This window comes from Hemicordylus capensis, chromosome 8 (assembly GCF_027244095.1).
Source record: "Hemicordylus capensis ecotype Gifberg chromosome 8, rHemCap1.1.pri, whole genome shotgun sequence".
In the NCBI taxonomy this organism is placed as follows: domain Eukaryota; kingdom Metazoa; phylum Chordata; class Lepidosauria; order Squamata; family Cordylidae; genus Hemicordylus; species Hemicordylus capensis.
Genome location: NC_069664.1, coordinates 23,367,018 through 23,385,453, shown reverse-complemented (window position 1 = coordinate 23,385,453; position 18,436 = coordinate 23,367,018). Strand labels below are relative to the sequence as shown.

The following is an 18,436-nucleotide window of genomic DNA, read 5'->3' as shown; positions in this document are numbered from 1 at the left end:
CCGTCATCTGGTCCCTTCAAAACCTTTGCAAGACATACTTCTAAAAAAGGGATCCCCAGCCTTGGATCCCCAAAATGTTGTCAAACTACAACTCCCATCATTCCTAGCCACAAGGGAACGTTGGGAACCCTGCTCCAAAACTGTAGTTTTTTCCTCCCTGGAGGAAACGCTACTGAACTTTTTGAGGGGTTCTTCATGACACTGATCCAGAGAGGGAGAAAAACATCTCTGTATCCAGTTTTAGAAATCTATCATGTTCCCCTCTCTCACCTTCCCCCTCCCGCTAAATACACTTCCCAGAATCCTCTGCAACACCCAGAGGTTACACATTTCAGACACCACAGGAGCTTTTCAGCACATGTGGAGAGGATTCCTTGAAGCTCGACAGCTTGGAAAATGCAACGCGTGGCAGGCACCGTGCAAGCAAAGAGACAGATAACAAAAACGCGTTCTGTCAAGGGGATGATTCCTGCCATTGTCCTCAGGGTGCCTGCTTTAAAGAACTCTGCATGCCCATAGCCAAAAATAAATTCCAGCTTTAGAAGCCCTGGTGTCAGGAAGAACAAAAGGAAACTGTCAGGGTGGGGTGCGAAGCAATAAGGCTGCATGGGCCCGATCAATCACAGATCTGGCCTGTCAGCATCCATCATGAGAAAATTAGTCATCTCCTCCAAACTCTGATATATTGGAAAGGCAATCACAGCATAACAGCAACACAAAGCCAAGAGATAGGACTGGGCGTCCACCTCACACAGGCAGGAAGCTCAAGATTTCATGTCTAGATCTTCCCAGTTTAGGGCTGGCAAATTCCTTTCACGGGGATTTTTTGACTAAACTATAACCCATAAGTGGTGCGACAAAGTATTTCTCGCAAGCCAGAGCTCAGGACATTTCACAGGAAGCCCTAGTGAAGTGCTACAAGTGGTGAAAAGTGATGCCAAGCCATTCTGATAAGCAATTGGGAGGGCCGGTTTCCCAGGCAATGGCTCCAAAGAGATCACCAACAAATGAAACTGGTGCTTGGAGAGCAACCACTTGTGCTTACAGGTTGCCGGGAAGTGGTGATGACAAGGCCTATGAGCACCAGTTCCAGATCAACAAGGGAAAGTGTGCTCCTGAAACTCTGCTCTAATAAGGTTTCCACAAGCAACACTGATCATTGCCATTTAAACGCAATGCACCTCCATGGTAATGGCGGAAATGTCCGCTTGGATGGCTTTAAGTGGGGCTTAGACAAATTCATGAAGGACAGGTTTATCATTGGTGACTTATCTTGATAGCTGTAAGCTACCTCCAGGTTTGGGGGCAGGATGCCTCCAAATGCCAGTTGCAGGGGAGCAGCAGCAGGAGAGAGGGCATGCATTCATCTCCTGCTTGGGGGCTTCCCAGAGGCATCTGGAGGGCCACTGTGTGAAACAGGATGCTGGACTAGAGAGGCCTTGGGCTTGATCCAGCAAAGTTCTTCTTCTCCAAGACATAAGAAGAACTTTGCTGGATCAAGCCCAAGGCCTCTCTAGTTTTGGAGGGAACTGATTATCTAGACTCATTTCAAACTGGCTTTAGGGTTGGCTATGGGGTTGAGACAGCCTTGGTTGGCCTGATGGATGACCTTTACCGGGGAATCGACAGAGGGAGTGTGACTCTGCTGGTTCTTCTGGATCTCTCGGCAGCGTTCAATACCATTGACCATGGTATCCTTCTGGATCACCTGGGGGAACTGGGGATAGGGGGCACTGCTTTGCAGTGGTTCCGCTCCTATCTCTCAGGTAGATTCCAGATGGTGGAGCTTGGTGGCAGTTGCTCCTCAAAATGGGAGCTGTTATATGGAGTCCCCCAAGGCTCCATTCTGTCACCATTGCTTTTTAATATCTGAAACTGCTGGGTGATGTCATCAGGAGATTTGGTGCTGGGTGTTATCAGTATGCTGATGACACCCAAATCCACTTCTCCTTTTCATCTTCAGGAAATGGCACTCATTCTCTAAATGCCTGCCTACAGGCAGTAATGGGCTGGATGAGGGAGAACAAATTGAAGCTGAATCCAAGCAAGATGGAGGTGCTCATTGTGGGGGCTCAGAATCTGAGGGATGGGTTAGATCTCCCTGTGCTGGATGGGATTACACTCCCCAAAAGGAGCAGGTGCTCAGCTTGGGAGTACTCCTGGACCCAGGCCTCACCCTGGTATCTCAGGTGGAGTCCATGGTCAGGAGTGCTTTCTATCAGCTTCAGCTGATTCGACAGCTGCGCCCATTCCTTGAAGAGGCTGACCTCAAAACAGTGGTACATCAGCTGGTAACCTCCCGGCTCGACTACGGCAATGCGCTCTACGTGGGGCTGCCTTTGTAGGCAGTCCGGAAACTTCAGTTAGTTCAGAATGCGGCAGCCAGATTGGTCTCTGGGGCAACCTGGAGAGACCATATTATGCCTGTTTTGAAACAGTTACACTGGCTGCTGTGTTTCTGGGCAAAATACAAAGTGCTGGTTATTACCTTTAAAGCCCTTTAAAGCCCAAGAGTTATCTTGGAGAGCGCCTTCTTCTGCACAATCCCCACCACACATTATGGTCCGTCTTCATTTGCCACCAACATGTCTGGTGGCGACTCAAAGGCGGGCCTTCTCTGTAGCTGCTCCTGGGCTGTGGAACGCACTCCCAGCAGAAATCCATAATTTGAGATCATTGCTGTCCTTCAGGAGAGCCCTTAAAACCTATCTCTTTGGCCTGGCCTTCCAGGGTTTTAAATGATTAACTGTTTTAAATTGTTTTAAATTGTCCTGATTTCCAGGGTTTTTAGCTGTTTAATTGGTTTTATTGTGTTTTAATAGTTTGATTATAATTGTTAACTTATTTTAATTGTTTTTTATCATGCTGTAAACTGCCCTGAGCCATTTTGGAAGGGCAGTATACAAATCTAACAAACAAACAAACAAAGTTCATACAAGGGCGTAGCTATAATTGAACAAGGGAGGGACAAATGTACTTTGGCTTGTGAGGGAGAGGGGCCTGTCAGCTGATAGCTTGTTCTTCACTCTCCCCTTTCTACGTCACTGAAGAACGGTGGCGGGGGGGCAGTGGTCCCTCTAATTTTTTTCATCTCTTTGCAGAATGAGTTTTGTTCTGGGTGGTAGTATCCAGGCAGTGTGTGTGCACATGCATTCAGAATGGGGCCTTCCTGATTCAACCTGAGCGGCATCTAAAATTAACTGAGTGGACATAAAAAAAAACTTGTGAGCGTGCACACGTGCACATGCCTTAGAGAGAAAAGTGGCGGAGGGGGCAGCCCATCTACATCTACATTTTTGTAGATGTACAAAATCTACACTCCAACCTTGCTATGCCCCTTTGTTCTTGTCAGCATCTCCAAACATTTGCAGTGCAGCACATCCCTCTATCTAATTCTCACCAGCACTGCCTTTTAGACTGAGACAGACTATGTCAATAGGCAGGAAGAACAGGGAGCAATTGTATTCTGCAACACCAGTGATTCCGAAAAGCAGCGAAACAGAGCACACGTCATTCACACCTGATAATAGAACACGGAGACTGCAGCACTCTGGATGGAACCTGGACCCGAGACGCCTATGTATAGGGACATTTAGAGGATTAGGAGTTCGGGGCAGTGAAAGGGCATGGCCCATCTGAAGCACACTGAGGTCAGTGAGAGAGATCTGAGCACATGCTTAGCACGGCCCCTGAAGATCAGCAGTGTGGGCTGGATGGTGCCCATGGTTTGGCTAATGGGTCTTTCCTGGAAGGATAAAGGATGATCCTGTATCTAAGGAAACAGGAAACCAAACTCCCAGCTGGTGTGAGGAGGCGCAGCTCCAAGCTCTCTGAATTGTGAAACCAGTTCAGGCTAGCTGCTAGGGAATCTTTCTTCGGAGAGTTCAGGAGAAATTAATGCTAGATGCCACCGTCAGCTGCCATGGGGAGAAAAAGATCGGCTGTTTCAACGCAAAGGAGAGGCTTACATCAAGGGGGCTCTCACAATTAAAAAGCCCTTGGAAGCAAAGATGACAAGCTCGGCTGGGACAAATGTAGTGCAGCTGGGGTGTTTACTTGCAATTACCAGGCAAAGGCTGCACAACTAGCTCTTTCAAGTACTACAAAGTGATGGATAATACGCAGACAAAAGAATGAGCAGGGCTCATTAGCTATCCACCACTCCAAGTTTCTAACCAAGAGTGATCTGTTGTCAGTGAATAGCCTAATGAGGCAAGGAGAGGCTGCAGCCAGGATTTGGGGAGCAGGTGTGCTATTCAGGTGCTGCGAAGAAGAGAGGAGCCCGGAAAGGGAGTTCTATATGAATGGTTCTGCTCTCTTCTCAGGGCAGATCAAAAGCAGACAAAAGTTGCTGAGGTTTTTGTGCACCATGATCCACATGTTCGGATCAGCCTTGACACACAAAAAGCACCAGCAGTGGAGCAATGCAAGGCGGGTGGGCGGGGTGGTGGTGGAAGAAATGCAAATGCTGGTTTTTCAGATCATATTCAGGGTCAGCTCCGCCAAGGACAGACATGCAATTTTACAGCAGCAAATAGGGTTTGAAAGATCCCCCACTGCGTTCAGGGGTAAATTTTTTTCTTTCATCTGAACACAGTGTACTTTTTTCCTTTCCAGGTGAGCTCTGAAAAACTGTTTCTGCAAGTTTTCAGCATTGCTAGTTTGAATCAGAGAAAAGCAGGCTATAAAGGTGACTATTGGCTAGCTCCCAAGATGTCATCAACACAATCCTGGAGGAATTTCATTGAGCCTTTAAAAAATATTTGTGATTTGGGGGGGAACAGGGATAAGGTGATGGATCAGTCCATGCATGCATAAAGGTAAATTTGCTGATTGGTTTTTTAATATATATATAAAGTTAGATTCCCCTGGTGCACCTGACACATAAGGAACAGAGCGAAACTGACAGCTGAACCAGTGTTCGATTTGCTGAAATGTACATCTGGAAAGCAAGCTATGAATCAGGGCTCACCCAATGAATGAGGAGCCTGCTGTGTCTGCTCTTCTAATCATGCACATTTTCATCTTCATGTGATTAGGGCTATCATACGCTCCAGTTATAATGAAGTGATTGTTTGAATACTCTGCCCAGATCATCAGTCAAACTCACATATTTTTCTAAGTCAAAGCAGTTTAATGGCCACGGATTCCTGCTGCAAAGTGGATGTTCTCAGACAGTAGTTACGTGAATTGGCTCTTGCTTTCTCCAAAGGAACATTAGGTAAGAGGAAATGGGGCCCATAAATAGCTACATGTAACTATCATCCTGTCCTTACACAACCAAAACTGTGTCTTTCTCCTGAATCTGTGTCGATCGAATTCACACACATATTCAGCTATTGACTTCACTCCTAGGCAGTTGCCAAATTCTAAGAATACGTAACAGTACTGGACAAGAAAACAGAACTGGGAATGGAGGTTGGGAAATGCAGCAGAAATGAGTGGGGTGGTTCACAGAACTGGCAGATCCTTCCAAACTGCATTGAATCAATGGGCCAGTGAAATTGACTTGGCATCCTTCAAGCAGCTCTCAACGTTGGCTGAGTTCATCCAGCTGCTGGACTCACACACGCATGCACATGCAAAAACGGTCAGCTTGTGAGTGATCCTAGCAGAGCATTTCCCTTGAAACTAAATGTGTATCCACATAGGAGAGCTGGTTTCCAATGGGAAAGGTGCTCATTTGAACCTCTAGAGCCTTTCATGGCCTTTCTCAATCCCTGATCTTTCTCAATCCCTGGCATACCATGGACAGCACCTCCTACACCTGCCTGTTAAAGCTCTGCTTGGTATGGGGTGTTCGAACTAATCCATGAGCCAGGCCCACAAATTTTGGTCACTGATACCATCTCAGGGGAGGAGTGCTCATAGTTATTTTTGGCAACATCTATTCCCTTAGGGATGGGGGAAAGGTGATAGCATAGTTGCACTTACAGCTTTTTTCTGTGTTCTCACCCCTTCTTTATCCCTACCTCCAAACAATTTAAGATAAATTTGCAGTTGTTTTTGCACAGAGGAAAAGATAAGGGTCAGGCTTAGGGTAAATTGTTGAATTCTCTCCATGGAGTGCTCTTTGGAAGACATTCCTTCCAATTTTCATTTCCATTCTTCTGCCATCAATGAAATCTGATAGTTAGCTTTTAAAACACCATTTCGAATTTGGCCACTGCAGACCTGATGGTCAGGGCAATAAAAGCATCTATCTTTTGAAAGAAACAAAAAGCTGATTGCAATGCTATTGCCTATTTTCCATCTCTAGGGGGGCAGACCTTGTCAGAGATCAAAATAAGCATCCCCCCACCCCTGGATGGTACCGACCGTCTGACTAATGTACTAAACAGCAAACTAATGTTCAAGAACAGGGGTTGTTAATATTTTTGCACCTATGGATCCCCTGCTTCCCAAGTATTATCCATGGACCCCGCCCCACTTCATTTCTATATTTTCATAAGGCTCCAGTAAAAATTAGAGAAAAAATAAGTACTCAGAATAGTTATTTTTCAAGAGCTTTATTCTGGTCTGTCTGAAAGCAAATTAAATTCCGTACAGCAGAGATTTCCCACAGACCACCTGGGCATACCCCAGGTTAAGAACTTCTGAGCTACAACATCTACTGCGGATAGCAAGGCCTTCACAGCGGTAGTCTCAGAGTTGTGGAGCAATGTCCCACAGGAGGTCCATCGATGTGCACACTCCTCCTGCCCTTAAGGGAAAACAAGCACAAAGCTTGCATGTTTAGCAGGATATATGGACTGTGGACATGCTCCAGATCTGAGGGGGCTTACAGCAAGGAACCCTCTCTGGAGGACCCGATCCTATTTCAGTGGATCCCTCAAAGCATTGTGGGATGAATAAACATGGCAGGAAGCAGTTGGTTAGAATATTGCTATTGCTGCTACAGGCGTACTGCCATGTAAGAAACCTGATCTGCTAGCACATCTGCCACCACTGTACAGAGAAAGGGGGGCTACCCAGTTGGCAGCTGTCAGGTGCTGGCTGAGCCCAGTCTCCCCTGGGATCAGCGTGGTCCCTGGTGGCTGCCCAAGGATACTATGTGCTGATGCCAGCCCTGACTTTAGGAATATGTTGCTTTTAAGAGCAGGCTTTGAAGTTGCTGACTCAGCAGATGGCTGTTTAACTCAAGCTTTTACCATGTTTGCCACCGTATTTTAATTTGCTCAAAAGTTATTGTTAGCTTTATTAATTTAATTAATGTACACTTCCACAACAGCATGACAAAATCTTTTAAATAATACATTTCCACCAACCCTCCACATCCTGAGCAAATTAGACTTTGACTCAACTGACATTGTTTCTGGAGTCAGGAGGGTTGACGGAATGGCTTCTGAATGATCCTCTGTCTCTCCCCTATGAAATAAAAGAAACTATTGAGGACGGTAATTTCTGAGTGGTGACCTGGGCTGATTGCAGAAGCTCAGTAGCTGGGTCACCAGGCCAGTGACAGCGTAATCTCCTTGGCAGACTGGCAATGGACAGGCTAAGCAAAGTTTTACGATGTTTTGTTTATTTATTATTTATTTATTTAGCGCATTTTTATACTGCCCCATCCCAAGGTCTCAGGGCGGTTCACAACAAACAAAAACAAAATATTAAAATCAATTAAATACTAAAAAAAAGTTTAAAACAAATCAATAAACAATACAAAATTTAAAAAGTTACAAAGTTAAAAAGCTAAAAGGCCTGGGTAAAAAGATGAGTCTTTAGACACTTTTTAAAAGCCACTAGAGATGGAGAGACTCTTATTCCCATGGGAAGCACGTTCCAAAGTCTTGGGGTGACAACAAAGAAGGCCAGTCCCTAGGTGGCCACCAGACAACATGAAGGTAGCCACAGACGAGCCTCCCCTGATGTAAGCAGTGGGCGATGGGGATCATGCAGAAGAAGACGCTCTCTTATTATTACCATGGGCCTAAGCTGTTTAGGGCTTTATAGGTTGTAACCATCACTTTGTATTTTGCCCGTAAACTTATTGGCAGCCAGTGCAACTCCTGTAATATAGAAGAATTATGGTCTCTTCGAGATGACCTGGAGACCAACCTGGCTGCCGCATTTTGTACTAATTGCAGTTTCCGGACTACGTACAAAGGCAGCCCCACATAGAGCACATTGCAGTAATCAAATCTGGAGGTTAGCAGCAAGTGTACTACTGTTTTGAGATCATGAACCTCAAGAAATGGACGCAGCTGGCGTATCAACCGAAGCTGATAGAAAGCGCATCTGGCCACTGCCTCAACCTGGGGAACCAGGGAAAGGTGTGGATCCAGAAGCACTCCCAGACTACGTACCTGTTCCTTCTGGGACAAGCTTGTAGTTTCTTTAATACAGGCATATTTGCTCCATAAAGGAAAACACATTGGCTGAAGCCACATTTACTGGGAAGTTAATAAGTCCTAATGATTTCAGAAGGGTTTGCTTCCCTTTAGGCATGCCTTCAGATTGCAGCCTGCATCTCCCACACAGGGGCGTAACTATAAAAGGGCAAGGGGCCCCAACTGCCTTGGGCCCCCCCCAGAGTCAAGTCACATGACTGACTCCCCCAGCCGCGCACTCGCCCGGGCTTCCATCAGTTGTATTCATCCTCCAAAATTGATGTGAGTGTTGAGACCTGGAGCTACCAGAACAGCATGTCTATCTCTAGTACCATTAAATGACTTGCATCGTCCACAATTTACAAAACCTGAGCTGAGCTTCAGTGAGTAGGGGGGACATTTTAAAATCTTGTCTCTGGGCCCACTCCAACCTTGCTACACCCCTGCTCCCACACAAAAGGGAAACTGGGGCATCTTGGATACAAGAACAAACAGATCTATCAGCATAGTTCTGCAACAGTACATTTGGGGCTGGGAATCCAAAAAGGTGTTGGATCTGTGCAAATGGAACTGTAGCAATTTTCACTGTAGGAAACTCTTCGGCCCTAAAAATTGATACAGTTGAATTTGAACACTTTAGTAACAGTCCTCTATATGAGGAACACTTTTGCCATTAAAGCTGGGAGAAGTAGAAGATGCACTTTATGGCTTATTGCTTTGATCCCTGTGAAGGACATCACTGAGCACATATCTGGCTGAAAGGGTCAACTTATGTTTAAAACCTACTCAGAGATACTCATAATTACGTGACTCTTCCGAAAGTCTTATTTGGAGACAAGATTCCTTTGCAAATCTTCAGCAACGAGTTGATCAGACCGAAGAAGTAATGAATATAACAGATACAATAGCTTTACATGGGAGTGTTGGTGTATTGTATTGCATTGTGTCCTTATTGACAGATGCACATGGTCATGATATAGCAAGGCAATGTTGCTTGGAGTGCCTTTTGAAATGCGGCTTGAAATGTGTGTGCTCTATTTTTGCACTGACAGGTTGTTTTGTTCTGGTTATAGGGTGGTTTTTTTAAAACGTTACTTGGAGTTAAATGACTGAGATGAATGAATATACTGTCTCCTGTTTTTGCAGTGCACTGATCTGACCTGTTGCTTTGATTATAAGACGATTTCAAAACAAACAAACCCATAAAAACAAAATCTGCAGCGCCTTTTTTTAAAAAGCTGCTTGCTGCGTGTCTTTTTTTAAATATTGCTGTGCTTTTTAAAAGCTGCCTGGGGTGCGTGTTTTTAAAATAAAACAAGACGAAACAACAATAATGATACTTGCTAATAAGTAAGGTGGCTGGCTAATTCCCTTGAGTTAACAGCAGATGAAAACAGACTTTTCTTTTTTCCTTTGTCTGCAAACCCACGCGCGCTTCCCGCTCGGCGACGCCCCGCCCCCACCCCACCGCCGCAACACGCAGCTTCACCCTCCCGGGAGCCCCGCCCCCACCGCCTAGCCCTGAGCCCCGCCCACCCGCGCCGCGCTCCTCCCCTCCCCTGGTCGGGCGACCGCCCCCGCAGCGCTCGACCCCGCCCACCCCGTCTCGCGCCGAATCCCTCCCTCCCTCGTCTCCTTCCACAGCCGCCGCCGCGTTGCATTGTGGGACACAAACAAAGTGCCCGGCTAGGCTAGGCTAGGCTGGCGTGAGAGAGAGAGCAGCGGGCGGGGGGAGGCGGAGGAGGGAGAGGAACGCGAGCGCCTGGGCCCCCCGCGCGCCAGCCAGCCCGCCCGCTCTCGCGTGAGTGGCCCCGCGCCTCCTCCCCACCGCGCCTGCGTCGGGGCGCGCGGGCCTCCTGCCTGCCTCTCTCTCTCCTTCGCCCCCCTCCCCTTCTCAGTCTCAACGCCCGCGGCGCGAGCCCGACGGCTACGATGGTGGCGGCGGCGGCGACGGCGGCCGCCATGGCCCAGCAGGGGCCTAGACGCGGGCCGAGTTAGGAGGAGGAGAAGGGGGCGGCGGCGGCGGCGGCTGAGGCCCGGGCAGGAGGAACACCGAAGGCAGGCTCGGCCTCTCGCCGCTTCGCGCGATCTATAGAGACTTAGACATACGCCTACCGCGCCCGGAGAAGGGGAGGGCCTCACCAAGAGAGCAGGTAATGGGGTCTGCGGGGAGCGGGTGGGTTGGGGGCCTGACGGAGGAGGGGGCGGGGTCCCACGAGCGAGCCCCGCCCCCGCGCGCAAGCCCCGCCCCTCTCGCTGAGCCTTCCATCCTCTTCCTCCCTCCCTCGCCACCTGCAGCTGCGCGGGGGGGGGGGGGGGGCAGGTGGTGGCTGGCCTCTTGCGGTGAGCTCGACCGGATCCCCTGCCCTGCTTGCCGCTGCCCACCGTGGCTGAGCCCCCCGCCAGCCTCATCTCTGCCCGCCTTCCACCTCCTCTTCCCACGCCCTGGCATCTGCTCTCCCCCCCCCCCCGCGTGTTGTTATTGATGTGCTTTAGGTTCGGCTCGGCGAAGTGGGGTGGGTGGGGAGAGGTTGGAAGCAACACCAAGCCCCTCCCCAAAACAAAAAGCCCGGCAGGTCCGTGGTGCCAGGATGGCTTCCAGCCGCAGGAGAAACTGTCCAAGGAAAGGAAGAAGGGGGGGGGGTGGAAACAAGGAGGCCCAGCTGTGTTGAAGTTTGCCACTGTGACATGCATGCACAAACCCAGGCTGTAGGAATGGCCCTTTCCCTGGCATTTATTCACCTCGCTCTATGCATCAGGAGATACAAACATGTGTATATACACCACATATGTGTATGTATATATTAAAAGCATGCATGCTGTTTCTCATACACTATTAAAGAACAATCCATCCATCCTTAAAAGTTGGCATCGTTTCCCTTTATTCCTCTGAGCTTTGCCCACTACCCTCTTCTCCCCCCCACACACACACATACAGAATTTCCCCCCTCCTTTCTGCATCAAAGCCTTTTGTCTTGTTTTGTATTTCCACAGACTGGCTTTGGCTGTAACTTAATCACCTGCTCTGTGTAGGCTGACTTCAACAGTCCACCATCCCACCACGTGTCTTCATTTTATTTTCTGCTTCAAACAACATGCTGTCAACTTGGAGTAGTTTGCCTTGTCCTCTGGCATTTACACACCCTTCTTTCACACACACCTTACCCACACTGCCCTCCCTCCTTGCATTTGGCTGTATATTCTCTCTAGTGATGGTAATCCTTCTTTCAGTTATCTATCTCTTATGTCACCTGCCTCAAAAGTTTCTTGTCTATCTTTGTTATTGCACATACTTGTTTTACCCTTCTGTATTAAAGTCTACCCAGTCTGATACCTACTCCTACCTGTTGTGTTCACTTCTGTTCATGATTTTGCAAATAGCTTGGCATCAACACAGTCCCCCTGGCATTACCTGTCTATTTTGGCTTTTTGCTTGTGTTTGTTTTGTTTTTGTTTGTTTACATTATGATATAGATTGCTTAATCCATAGCATAGGCCTCTGTCCTCATTCTTTTGCAGTTTAAGGCTTTCACAATAGACCTTTCTTTGGCTCTTCAACCCTTTTCATTACCTCTTGACTTTTCTCCATTGTGCTTTGATAAACCCTTAGTTAGAAATTTGGTGCTCTTGGTAAGTCAAAGGACATATGAAGGAAAAGGCAACCTTGGAAGCCAAGAAGCTTGGTAATTGCTTCTTAACAAGCAATTGAGTAGACTACTGACCACTCCTATCCCCCTTTTTAAAAAAGCAACTTGGAAATTCTAAGCAGGTGCCTATAAGCTCTGGTTCCTGACTTTTTGCTCCAGTGATATAACTTCTGTGCCCTACCCCTGACCAATTTCTTTTTTCTGCCTTCCATTGCTTTAACATAATTTCTCTTTCAGCTGTCCTTGTCCCATCCTCAGTCCTTCCAAAGCCCCATTCTTCTTTTCCCAGTAAACATTGTTTTCTGTTCTCGTTCCCTTGATCCACTGAAATTGTTCTCCCTCGTTGTAAAAATGCACCTCCCAGAAGAATATCATATTTCCTCACCAGCCCTGTGTGGGCAGATATTCAGTTTTGTCTGTTGTGGCATATGTGCAGTTTAGCATAGGCTACCTGATAGTACTGTATGCCACTACAGATAACTTGGAATTAAATGCCAGCTTAATCATTCACTCATTGGATTGCCTAGGATGAGATTGGGTCTTGATGTGTTGCTCATCTATATGTCAAATGAAAATGATGATCAGCCTTACAGGACTATTATGATGCTAAACCACATACAGCATGGTCTTATGCTAAATTAGGCACACTTTAGCTCACTGATTTCATTTATTTTAAACTGATGTAAAGAACATCAGCCTTAAAGAATGGTGTCTATGGTTAAACTGTCTAGGTCACGTGTATGGAAAAGTTCTTAAACAAGTGTATAGTTTGTAGTATATCTTTGTTCTGGCATCAGCTTCCCAGCAGGTGATATAGAAGCTGCATTAATTCTGTTATCCCAACAATTAGCAGCAGCAAATTGCTGTCTGTTTTAGACTACAGAATTTCATGTTTATGTTCATCAAAGTGTCTTTCTGGAACATGCACATGGTTTCTGCTGTGAGGCAGCAAAGGTCAGCTCTGAGTGTCCCTAGACAGACAGGACCCAGAAGTGCTTATAGCTAAGGGATAGCTGTACCAGAGAGCTTGGGTTGCAAAGCCAGATAAGCAAAGTAGATAGTTTGCAAGATCAGGGTTGCAGATGGCTTTGAAGTATTTTTGCTTGAGGTTTGTGCTGGTGGAATCCTGGGGTATGTTAGTCTTTGCATGTTCCTCCCTCTCTTCCATCACTGATGCTTGAAGTAAATCTTGATTTTTAACCTAGGCACACCCACATTACAACTATTCTTTCATCTACGTGATCACTTCCACAAAGATGAAGCACAGGTGGGTTAAGAAATTGTATGTGTTCTTGTGAGTTTCTTGCAGCAAGAGATAATTTAAAATATAGCTGAATATGTTGTGGCGTTCATGGTGAGAGGGCCCTATTTTTCTTCAGAAATTCAACTCTACATCAGGGCAGACATCCACTATATAATGCCTCAGTAGTTTGTTTATTTTCCCCTGACCTAACTATTTATAATAGTAAAATAACTAATCCTGCAGTTTGGAAGAGTCTGTTGTGACTGATAAATCTTGCTAGTATATTCCTGGAGGTTAAGAAATGTAGTATTGCTTTCCCTGTCTGCCTTCTATTCCCGGGCTGGTAAAGTTGTGTGGTGCTGCATCTGCAGGAAGAACTATCAGCCCACATAGAGCAATGGCATTTAATATGGCTTAACTACAGTCTAGAGCAGGGATTCTCAAACTTGGGTCCTCAGGTGTTATTGGACTTCAACTCCCATAATCCCCAACCAAAGGCCACTGAGGCTGGGGATTATGGGAGCTGAAGTCCAATAACACCTGAGGACCCAAGTTTGAGAATCCCTGGTCTAGAATCTGTTTGGACCAGGAAATAATTTGCTTAAGTTCCCTTTATCAATGCTGTATCTGTATTTCCAACAAAGGACTACATTTGTGGAAGGCACTGTAGCTCTGTGGTAGAGCACATCCTTTGCATGCAGAAGGTTCCAGGCAAGGGTGAAGAAATATTGACTGACAAACGTAAAATACATTTATCAGCCAGAAAACATATTTTACTTGTCAGATGGTTCCTCAAGCTATGTTGGTACATTACTCATCAGGAATTTTTTGCACTTGTCGGGCATCAATTTTCACTCGTCACAGACTAGTAGACTAGTGGATTTCCTCAGCCCTGGTTCCAGGTTAAATCCCTGGCACAGCTCCATCTCTGTTGGCCTTCTGAAGGCTGGCAAGAACTTGGTTGTTCCCACTTGCTTTGCTGATGTTTATTGAAAGGCTCCCCTAAATGGTTTTTCTCTGTGCTTCTGATTTTTTGTGCAGTGTTATTTTATTGCGATATGGTTTTATTAAGACTACTTAATCCATTGTAAACTACACAGGGAATTTTTTAAATCAAAGTGGCATAAAAATGTACATGCATATTATTTATTTGATTTATATACTGCCCTTCCAAAAATGGCTCAATTAGCTTTACCCCACCCAACCAGAAGAAACATGGTCCAGTGGGAAGTTAACAATATTGTACAACTGAAACTTGTCACCCTACTGTGCTATCCTTTTTTAAAAAAAATGCATATTTTGGAGCAATTTGGACAAAATCTTGTATTTGGAAGGTGATTTTAACAAACAGATTTTTACCCTGCATGTCCACCATTTAAGTCTTCAAGGTAGCTTACAAACATTTAATAAATTTTTATCAGGGTGGTCTTCTATATGTAGATCTTCCACCCTGGACTGAACTCAAGGTTTGGATCCTTCACTTGATGTCAGTTCTGGAAGGTCCTGCTGAAGCTGGAATTCTCACCAGATGGGACCTTGGAGTTTCCCTCTTGGCTCACTAGTGGCAGTTCTACGTATCTTATCCTGGGTGGTGGGGGAAAGAGCTAACTCTCCCCCTGCCCCTAACAACCAAATCTGGGAGTGGAGAACAAGTGTCCAGAACTGCTGCCACACAGTTCTTCCTACAGATAACTAGTTGTGTAGCTAGATGCAGATAATTCATACAACCTGCTCTAGTTGTTCCATTGAGGAGACATAATCAGGGTTTTCTAGCCCACATGTAGGTAGAGCAAAGAGCATTTTCTCACTTAAGTCAGGCTTGAAATAAATTCCAAAAGTTATTCTACAAAAAAGTTAATAATCTCTCTAAGTGAATGTAACCACCACCTTTGAGGAAAAAAATTGGTAATAAAACTTGAGGACGGGTTTAGAAAGTTTAAAGAGAAGAAGAGAGACCTAAAGGGGGAAACAGGCCCCCCCCCCCGATTCAACCAACACAGAAAATATAGCCAAAGTTGCATAAGCTTTTGCTGCTGGTTCCCCTTAAATTTCTAACTGACCAAAAACAAAACTAGATTTTTTTTTTGGTTCAAACTGGCATCTGTTTTAGAAAAAAATAGTATGATAGAGGGCTTTGCAGGTGAGCATCTTTACCTCTTCCTCCATTTAATTTTAATTTAGTGTCTCCTAGAAGTCAGGTCAAAAGTTGTTCTTACTTTCAGGACTCAGTCCAAGAAAATGGTAAATAAATGTGAAGGCCTTCGGGCACTGCAAAAGTTTTGCTCATTAAGTAGCCAGAGTCAGTCCTGCATAACTGTCAGATAAACTCCCTACAGTAGTAGTTTCTAGGCTGTTGTAAGCAGCAGCAGCATATGCAAAGAACTAAGTATATCTCACACCCTTTCCTATGGCTCAGGGCAAGGAAAAGGTAAATACTGTAGAAGGGCTCCTTCCAGAGATGAAACATACTCACAGCCCATCAACTCAATCATCTTAGTGAACCTTGATCCACACACACACAAAATGTTACAAGTAATAGAGCTCTAGATCTTCCCTCAGCAGTATTTCTAAGAAAGGCTAATTTATGCTGGCATGTCTGTACTGATCCTGAAACATAAAGAAAACTTATTTGGGGTTCCTTTAAAGGGATCTTAACATGTATAGTTTTGTTCAGACAATTGCTCTAATAAAGTTGACGCAGTGTAAAAGAGGGTGAGGACAGTGCCAGATACTTGTCTTGTTTGAACTTGAGCAAGATTCCTGAAAGTCTCTTCCTTTTACAAAGAGGTAGCTTATGTAAGTTTAGTGGGTGGGTTGATGAATGCATATGCACCTCAGCAGCAGGACAAGTAGCAATGGGAAAGAAATAGGTTAAAAGAGAACCTGTTTGGGGAGGCCTGAAAAGGAAGCTTGCGGGAGGGGGGAGACTAAAAGCTTATGAATGATAGGTGACATTTTAAATCATTGTTTTAAGAGAAGTTACACAACTGATTCACAATGCTGTCAATATTAGATTCCAAGGTTAGTAGTTATAGCATCACTACAGGTGGCCCTTGTTAACCATGGTCCTGACACACATGGTTGGGCTATATAGACCCAACTTCATTATCCATGGTTCAAAAAAACAGGCAAAATTTGTCTATCCAATGTCATTTCTAGCCACCATTTTGCAACACAGAACCTTTTTTTTTTTTTAAGCAAAAAAAATTCCCATGGTTTTTCACATAAAATCAGAGGAATTGAAGGTTTGCGGGGGAGGGGGGCATTGCTGGACAGCTGAAGAGCATGGTACAGCACTTTATTGCTCTTATTTCTGCCTCCTTTTTTTAACCTCAAGGAACCTGACACAACACCACCACCACTAATTCCTATTGACTCAGGGTCTCATTATCCGCAGTTGTAGACCGGAATGGAACCCCCGCAGTTAATGGCCACCTATACTGTTTTACACCAGTAACCTGCTTGGGACTTGACCTGTAGAAGTGTGTTCAAATGTTGCAGAATACATAAAATCTTCAGGTATTTGTTCCAGGAGTGCATTCTTGGAGTTTGCCAAGCATGTTGCTGCTACACTATGGCAGCAAGGCTTTTGTGTATTACAACCTCCAACTCTCAGATTCCTGCATGCAACAACACAGATACTGTCTGTCAGTACATACAGTCAAGGGACATACATACAGAAGAGTTGAGAGCTCGTTTCAGTTCGTGCACACAGTTTTCCAGAGCGCGTAAAGCTTAAAATGAAAGCTCAGAATCAAACTAGGGAGCCTTCAGAGAAAGATTTTAGGGAAATTAGGGTTGTGACATTTTGACACGTATTTACTGGATGTAGATCAAGCAGACTTTGGTTCAGGATAGCCAGCTTTGTTCGTAACTCTTACAGTGCATTCCTATGCATGTTTACTCAGAAGCAAGTTCCAGTGAGCTCAATGGGTCTTTATCCCAAATAAATATGCATGGGAGTGCATTTCTACAGGTATGATATACTAAAGAATTCATTGTTAGGTATGATATACTAAAGAATTCATTGTAATATCTTTAAGGATTGCATAGATTTTAGTTTCCCCAAAAAACCCACCCAAAATCAGTCTTCCATGGCTTCAGACTTCCTGGAAATTTTACGCATGACAAATAGTATTGTCGCATCTTGTCTTAACTCTTCCATTGAAAAAAAGATTAGTGGGACTTTTTTTATGCTAAGCGTTGGAATTATTGTGCATGCCCATACCTATTCTAGTATTTTAGCTCTTTAGCTTGCTTATCAAGCTGAAGATGGAATGCATATTAACACACTCCCCCACCCACCCACCCCACACACTTAGATATAGCTCTGTCAATACCAAATCACATTTCATGGAGCAAGGACACTTATTATTATTTTTATTATTATTAATTTTACATTTTATATCCCGCTCTTCCTCCAAGGAGCCCAGAGCAGTGTACTACATACTTAGGTTTCTCCTCACAACAACCCTGTGAAGTAGGTTAGGCTGAGAGAGAAGTGACTGGCCCAGAGTCACCCAGCTAGTATCATGGCTGAACTAGCTGGGTGACACTGGAACCAAGCACTCATTGTTGCAATTTAACTTTTGTTTTAAAAAAATGTAACCCACTTCCCTGTCAAGAGAAATTGCTCCAAGTGGGTAACACTGTTAAAAGCAAAACCTTGCAGCATTAAGACAATAGCAAGCACTATCAACAATCCTGCATACAGTAAAGCTGTTCAGAACCGCCTGCCTTCTATTGGTAGGGAGTTAGGTCATTTAACTTTGTTCAGGATTGCAACCCACACAGGTAATGAGAAGTCATTAAAGTATCTCTTTGGTAGTACAGCATCTAAAAGGCAACAGATCATACCTAATGTTATCTTAGATATTACTGTCTTAAGCTGACCTTAGATGCCCATTCCAGTATAAGGAGAAAGTTGTGCTATATTTAGAAATTCACAAGTATTACTGAAAGCAGCAGGAGTATCAGATGGAGCAATTAAACTCTTACTATACTTGAAAAGGTTGGCTTACCTCTTGTGATTTCTTCAGGCTCCAGAAATACTACAGGAAGATAGCAGTCTTGAAGTATTAAAGTTTCTGGAAAGCAGTGCACTTTCTGTATTGTATTCAAGAGCGACAGACTAGTTTTCAGTGCCTTTAGAACAGGGCTGCTCAACTTCAGCTCTGCTGACCTACAATTCCCAGAATCCCTGGCTATTGGCCACT

The 18,436-nt window shown here is 45.1% G+C and overlaps 1 protein-coding gene across 5 annotated transcripts in view; it reads left to right on the top strand.

The window, feature by feature from the left end:
- The first annotated feature begins 9,970 nt into the window (after positions 1 to 9,970).
- The window catches only part of ZBTB44 (zinc finger and BTB domain containing 44), a 30,569-nt gene continuing 22,103 nt past the window's right edge, over positions 9,971 to 18,436 (top strand). Inside the window, exons 1-3 of one of the 5 annotated variants that reach the window (XM_053269565.1) lie at positions 9,971 to 10,483; positions 11,325 to 11,545; positions 13,183 to 13,244. In XM_053269565.1, the coding sequence (XP_053125540.1) occupies positions 11,426 to 11,545; positions 13,183 to 13,244 (182 nt within the window). In that variant the 5' untranslated portion in view covers positions 9,971 to 10,483; positions 11,325 to 11,425. The remainder of the gene's footprint in view (positions 10,484 to 11,324; positions 11,546 to 13,182; positions 13,245 to 18,436) is intronic. The other 4 variants (XM_053269562.1, XM_053269561.1, XM_053269563.1 and 1 more) reach the window with 4 other exon arrangements.